At 56.6% G+C, this 7,008-nt stretch overlaps 3 protein-coding genes across 3 annotated transcripts; 1 reads left to right on the forward strand and 2 right to left on the reverse strand.

Moving 5' to 3' along the window:
• Positions 1-273: 273 nt before the first annotated feature.
• On the reverse strand, positions 274-623 carry GGTG_12428 (hypothetical protein; the record flags this gene model as incomplete). Its single annotated transcript, XM_009230325.1, has 1 exon — positions 274-623. Exon 1 carries the CDS (start codon positions 520-522, stop codon positions 274-276), a length of 249 nt encoding a protein of 82 aa, XP_009228589.1. The 5' UTR covers positions 523-623.
• A 1,101-nt stretch (positions 624-1,724) lies between these two features.
• On the forward strand, positions 1,725-2,119 carry GGTG_12429 (hypothetical protein; the record flags this gene model as incomplete). Its single annotated transcript, XM_009230326.1, has 3 exons — positions 1,725-1,742; positions 1,826-1,949; positions 2,016-2,119. 3 exons carry the CDS (start codon positions 1,725-1,727, stop codon positions 2,117-2,119), a joined length of 246 nt encoding a protein of 81 aa, XP_009228590.1.
• Positions 2,120-4,214: 2,095 nt separating this feature from the next.
• Positions 4,215-4,865, reverse strand: GGTG_12430 (hypothetical protein; the record flags this gene model as incomplete). Its single annotated transcript, XM_009230327.1, has 2 exons — positions 4,215-4,246; positions 4,622-4,865. 2 exons carry the CDS (start codon positions 4,863-4,865, stop codon positions 4,215-4,217), a joined length of 276 nt encoding a protein of 91 aa, XP_009228591.1.
• Between the last annotated feature and the right edge of the window lie 2,143 nt (positions 4,866-7,008).

Raw genomic sequence — 7,008 nt, forward strand, 5'->3', positions numbered from 1 at the left:
AGTCGCCAGCGACGAAACAAGTTGGAGCCCGATTGTTTTATTTGCGAACGGCCTTTGAGCCCGACGTGACCCATTATGGCTTTGCTGGCGCCGACACCGGGTAGGGCCGAGGGATCAAGTGGTTGTCATCATGGAGGCCAGGCGAGACGGCAGGATTGATGGAAAGGCGTGTCGGCAGCATTCTGGCGGGTTGGGTGGACAATGGATCAATGATGGAGAACTGTCTGGGGGAAGGTGCTGCATTGAGCTAAGCTGGCTGCACTGTGCTGCCTCCTAAACCTTGCACTGAAAATCAACGGCAAAACGGAAGCCACGACGCTGCGCCCGTTTAGGAGCCCCCACCGTTTCCGTCCAGGCGCCGTCCGTCCGCTCGCTGGCACCTAACTTTGCCCGTTTGGGCAGGACAGCCATGGCGACACGGCCTGGAGCAGTGACCGAGCCTGGGCAGAGAGCCTGGCATGGCACAGCAGCCTGGCTGCCGCCCCGCCTGCACTTTGCGTCAAGTCCTGCCCTGGCCTCCATACGACATTGATCGATCGAGTCGCGTTGCCCTCTTGTCTTGTCTCACTTATGCTTACCCGCGATATCGTTTTTGTCCCCCTGAGGAAGACGGTATCAAAGACGTGATTGATCCATGGAGTGGCTGCAAGACGTTGCGCCAACCCCGACCCGGTCATTCCTGCCTGCGCGTCCACTCCATCATCGACCATTGAATTGCGCGCCCCGCACGGCGGAGGGGGTGGGACAGAGCCCCAAAAAGAATGGAACACAATGCCCATCAAAAGGAAGATCAATTCGACCGACAGACGCTATCCAGTCGCTGCAGACCCTGCCCATGTCTTGCTAGCCCATGCTCCTGCACCACCCCGGCCATGTTTGCACGCAGCAGAGCACCACCCACTGGGGTGAAGTGAACACACCATCCATCCACCCACACCCTCCCCCAGCAAGCACATTCAAAAAAAAAAAACGCCCAACCAAAGAAAAGGGGCCAAGAATATCTAGCCACACCTAGCCCACACCCACACCCACACCCACCCCCGGCCCTCTGTCCTGGCTGTCGCTCAAAGTGCGCTTTTCGACAAGCAGTCCCGGCATGTGGGAAAAAAAGCTCGCCATCGCAAAAAAGAAAGGTCCCACCTCCGTCTGCATGATGGGCAAGGTTTAGGTGGTAGGGCTCGACCGGGACTCGTTTGGAAAGCCTCCAGCTGCTTGGGTCCAGCTCCCTCGACGACTGGGGCCCTGCCCGGCTTCTGGAGATTCCTTTAAGAAGCCGCCCGTGGCCACCACCATCCACTGAGCACCCCAATCATATCCAGAACACCCAGAACATCCAACAAGCCGGACACACCACATCGGCACATCAACACACACGCCCATCTGCATCTCGACACGCTCGTGTCTAATATATCTTTCCCGACGCCTTTGTCGAACCCGTCTTGGGCATTTTACTTTGCCTGGCCCACTGCTATAGCCCTAGGCAGCCACTCACTACTCAACTATCAATACCACATACCAAGGGATTCAGCTACCTTTGACGACACCGCCGCCGCTTCCCGCCGACACCAGGCTTGGAATCTCGAGCCCAAATTTTCGAAGGGGACAACCTCCCTCCCTACCATCTTCCAGCGGCATCCCGTTTGCCAACGGGCCACCCGAAACCACCGCCGCCCCCGCCACCACCTTCCACCTCTACCCGCCCACTCTTCCACACAACCGTCAACATGTGCGAATGGACAGATGTAAGCCTGGCTTTCCCCTTTGAAGAGAAATAAACAACATCTGACCGACTGCTTGCTAACCTTGCGGTCGTTTCTGGATACAGCGCGAATACTACTGCGGACACCACCGCATCATCGCAGCAATGTGGTGCTCCAAGTTTATCAGGACACAGCTGCGGTGCCAGCCCCATGTCGAGAACAGGGAATACAGGCCACACGAGATCTGCAGTATGTGGCTTCCTTCCTTCCTCGTATCTGCTATTATCCACTCGCTAACATGGTGGTGCAAAACAGGCGACTGCCAAAAGGGCAGCAGGGAACCCGTGCCTTGGGACCACATGATCAACTACCCATCCTCGCAGCAGACCTCGACGACATCGAAGCGCCGCGTGTTTTAAAGCCACCACACCACGGTGGGGAGACCAAGCGTCCCCCAAAACTATTATATACGCCTGGGATTCGGAGTTGAAGGAAATAAGGAGCAGCAAATCACAGTATAGACGGATCGGACTCACGTGCTGCGGAACCAGAACTTGCACGTATTTTTTCTCACTGTTTTCTTCTTTTTCCTGCGGTTTTTTTTATTAGCGGTCTCAAGCTTTGGTGTTTTAGGGGTATCGGGATCGAAAGAGGTGGAAAAACAACCCTCGTCGACATGGGTCATGCTTTCTGGATATGGGTTTTCTTGTTTTACAGTCAACTTTAGTTTGTCCCTGGTGTGCTAGACGCCACCTTGAATCACAACACCCGTGAAAACGCATGGTTTTTTTCCTGCCTCTTTTGTGACGTAAAAAGTCGGTTATAGCAGCGGCTGGCTTACTCAAAGTAGAAGCAGAAAAACGGGCGGGCGGACATTCCACGAGATAGCTTCGCCGACGTCGCAGCGGGCCAGACAAAGAGTTTACGAGGCGCGCAACCACCACAGTCCAGGGATCCACCCCGGAGATTTCCACGGCTGGGGGGATCCGCACCTCGCCCAACGCTGTGGGCTCCAAGGCGTTTCCGCCAAACCGTTCCCTCTCGGCTGGTACCGAAAACCACCACCTTTGTTAGGAAAATCAGGGAAGCACTTTCAACAGCGACAAGCATCCCAACAACGGCGACAACGGCGACAACGGCTGGGCCGACACACAGAGGTAAGGACTTGCTACGTACCTACCCTTAGGCACGGGTCTCTACATTCAGCCAAGCAAACAAGCAAAAACAGCACAAGGATTAAAAGACCTGTCACGGGGTCTTTTTGCGGGCGGGGAACGGGCCAGTGCGATGAATCCAGAGCGGTCTGCTTGGTGAGAAAAAGGGCCGCAAGTCGTCGATAAAAAATAAAATAAAAAGCGGCACCCCGAAGGGCCCCGTTGTGCACGTGGGTTTTTGTGCCAGGCAAACCAGCCAGTCAGGCCGTCGGGCACTCTGGAGAATGTGTACGGCGTCGACGACGAGTATGTACAAAAGCGGGCAGCCGCGGCCTTGAGTGGCCGGCCTGCGGCGGGCCAAGCAACAAAGATTGATGGTAGTAGCAGCACGGTGCGGGCTTGCCATCCATCGTTCCGAATCCCACGAATCACGCCTTCCCTCCCAGCCCAGCCACCTCCATCTCCTTATCCTCCCGCGCGCGCCTGCTCGAATGACCGTCAAAAGATCTTGTTCGACGCACTGAAACCGGTGAAGGAGAGTTTCGTGTTTGCCCCCGCAGCCCTAGACTCCACCTGCCACCACCGCGTCTTTTTTTCTTTCTTTTTTTCTTCTCTCTTGCAGCCCAGAACCAGACGAATTGACGAGGGTCCAAGAGGAAAATCACACTCTCCCTCTCCCTCCTGTCACCGCCATTGAACGGCTACGCGCTTGAGCATCAGTCAGATGGGCCCCGACGGGCGACTCCATTCACCCGCTGCGTCCCCTCCATTATCCGTCACATCCATCCATCCATCCATCCATCCCGGCCTGTCTGCTCCATGCCTTTGCCGCCCGTCGTCAGAGGGGAGAAAAGGGCGCGGCCAATCCACGTCACCGCCTCTGGTCTCCATCGTCATGTCTTGTCGCCTGCTTTGCCCCCCTCCATGCTTCCCACGGGTCTATTTGGGTTCGGGCAGTAAATGCGCCGTAGCGGCGGCAATGGGAGAGAGAGCGAGGGAGAGAAGAAGAAAAAAGAAGAAGAAAAAGAGGGCAGCCATACGATGCATTACACATTGCCCAGGAGCCGAGGCCACACACGCACATACACATACATACAGGCAAATTGGCATGTTCTCACCGGTCCGACGAGGGCCCCGTTCTGGCACGCACCCGCATCTCGACGCACCCTGCGCCTTGCCGTCTCATCCATCCCTTTTTTTTTTTCTTCCTCTCCTCTGCCCATCCACTGATGTTTGCCCATCCATATAGGTTGCTGACACGCATCGGGCCCCGACGTACGTGCACCTTTCGGGGGAAATCTGGCGCCCAGACGGCAAACATGGTGTCGTTTGCTTTCTGTCCACGCAATCGCCGCTCCCTCTATACCGTCTCCATCTCCTCTCCCACCCTACCTGTATATTTTTATTTGATTGTTTTCTGTCTTTGCTAACCCTTCTTCCATTTATCCGTTTTTCGTCTTTTCTGTTTCACTTTGTGTTTCCGCATGTTCATTCGCATGGCACAAACAATCCGCTCATGTCTTGTGCAACCCCTAAGCTCCCCTCCCCCAGTTATTGTTCCCCTCTGCCCCTCGCCGGTGAACTCCGCCTCGTCATTCTACTGGTCCATCTGGGGGGACGATCTGGGACACACCGTCACACCGGCCCAGCAATCGCAGCGTCTGTCGGGCTTCGTTCCTCCCTCCCGAGCCCCATTTCCAGGCTACCTCCGCCCGCCCCCCTTTTCTCGGCCTTCCTTGTGTGACTTGTACGCGACATCTGACATACATAACGGCAAGCCCTTGCTCCAGTTTACTTGCCCATCTCCGCCCCAGCGCCCGTAATCGTGCAGAGAGGTGTGGGCGGGCTGCGTTTTGGGGCCAGCCCCAGGTCGTGTCAGCGCCTGAGAGGTTGTGCGTGTGCGTGTGTAGTCTCTCTTGAGGGGCATGGGGATTCGGATGGGGGTGTCATGCGAGTGCTGCTGCTTCTCTGACGCGCCCACCCGCCGCCGGGCCTTCGGCTGGATGGGCATCAATACAGCGGAGAGGAGAAACGGGTGGCGGTGTTGGGCACGTGCAGGTCACGCACGAACGCCACATGTTGCGATTCCGTTTTTTTTTGTTGTTGTTGTTGTTGTTGCTGTCCCGTGTCCCTTGCGCGGGTGCGTGCCTGACTGACCCTTGGTATAGTACGGTCGCCAAAGCATTGGCAGCCCAGAAACAGCCCGCTGCGGTCCTGCTAAGCGCGGCTCTGACGTGTAATTCGCGTCACCGCCGCAGCTACCATACATCGCCAGCCAGCCAGCCCGCACTTTGCCGGGTTTGAAATTGGAACGCATCAATCCAAGTGGGGAGATGGATGGGGGGAGGGACGGTCTGCGGCGAGGCGGAGCTTCCTTGTTGGACATCAATCAGCCAGCCAGGACAAGTTGTCGTCGCACAGAAACGAAAGGAAGGAGCCATGTGCAACCCCACCGCGCCCAAAGGGCTTCGCTCACCGGCCTGCCCCATCTGGACGGTTTATAAACTTGACCCTCCCCAAAAGCTTCTCGTCCGCCTGCAGGTCGCCGCAAGGGATACTCACCCCCTTACGGAGTAATCCACAACCAAAGCGCCCCCCCCCGGTAGGCAGAGGCCGACTGTCCACGTGGATGGTGTGGGGTTGCGTGCCGTCCTGTATCTTTTTGTGGTTTTGTTTTGTTTGCTTTCAAGTCACGAGCCGAATCGTTCGAGCTGCGATTGGGTTGTTGCTTTTCGTGTTTGTTTGCCTTTTTCCCACGTAGCAGGAAACTGTGTGGTGTTAGTGGTCATGGCCGAAGCAGTAGGCATTTACCTGGCGCCAAGTAGATGCAGGGCAAACATTCAAGGGTGACCACATAAACAAACATGATGCTACTTTTGACACGATGGCCAGATCTGCCTCCATCAATGCATTCCGAGCAAACTTGCCGCATGTAGACACGCCTACCTTTACCTGCCTACTACACACTACTGTGCCACTACGCCGAGTACGTGCTACTCCTCCTAGGGTGCCACCTCGGCCGTACGAGCGCAGGCGGGAACAGGCGCAGGCGGCGCCTGGGTTTGCTCGTTTCGGCAACCCTGGATTGTCGCCCAGCCGGCCGCCGGCAGCAGGATTTTTCCAAGCCGTGAGGACATCGCCACAGGCAGCCGAACACCCCCCCAAGCAGCGCCCGCCCTGCGTGTTACGTTGTGGCATCAATCCTCGAGCCGGAAAACTGGCGGGGGGGGCCTCGCTCCCGATGGTTGGCCCCACCCGCGGGTTTGTGATATCGTCTTCTGTTTCCTTTGCTGCTTACTTTTAGGACCATTTGTCAGGAGATCTTGTCCGCCGGTTTGATCTTGGTTCCCTGTCTGATTTCGATCTTCCGAGTCCACCTCAAAGCCCGGTTTCCCGGATTTGTTTTTGTTTTTCTTCTTCCTAGGCAGCCTTTAGGCTTAAGATTAGGTTGGGAAAAGACAAGCCCGGGCTTTTCCGCCCTCCATCATAACTTGCCAACAACGGTCAACCTATCGGGCCCGCCTCGCTAGGGCGGGGCCGACCCTGCCCTTAGAAATTGGTGCGCGCTGCAAGGGAGAATAGCCAACGTAGAGATGAAACGAGAGCGCTCACTCAACACCCAACGTACATTTGCAAATCACGACTTTCCTACATCCCCCCGAGAAAGCTCCGTGGGCATGCGACGAGTGCACGCGTCCCAACCCTGCCCGCATGCCTACTATCGGCTGCTGGCGAACCAGTACAGGGCAGGGTCAGTGTGACGAAAGAGCACAGAAGCCGTGGAAGATGTAACATGGTCGATCGTGGTTGCGCAAGGGAGTGTCGCTGCAGGGAGAGCGGACATGGTGACGATGGTACTTTTGCTGGCCGCCGTCTTCCAGGCTGTTTGCTGTCAAGTTAATACATGAGGGCGCTACGCTAGCCGAATCTCAGCAAAGGTCAGGCGAAGGAGGGGCAGACTCCATCCGGTGGCTGTTGGGAGCTACAAATAGAGTCATCTCCTCGACGCCTCGGGAACATGGTCAAACCACGGGTGGCACATCCATAGCTATTTATCCAAACGGACGAAGGAAGTCGGCGGCGGAGATGTTGTTCCGACAGTGCAGACGGAAGAGCTCGCGCAAACGCACCAAAACGGGACAAGGGACATGACG

The sequence above is a fragment of the Gaeumannomyces tritici genome, assembly GCF_000145635.1.
Source record: "Gaeumannomyces tritici R3-111a-1 unplaced genomic scaffold supercont2.8, whole genome shotgun sequence".
In the NCBI taxonomy this organism is placed as follows: Eukaryota; Fungi; Ascomycota; class Sordariomycetes; order Magnaporthales; family Magnaporthaceae; genus Gaeumannomyces; species Gaeumannomyces tritici.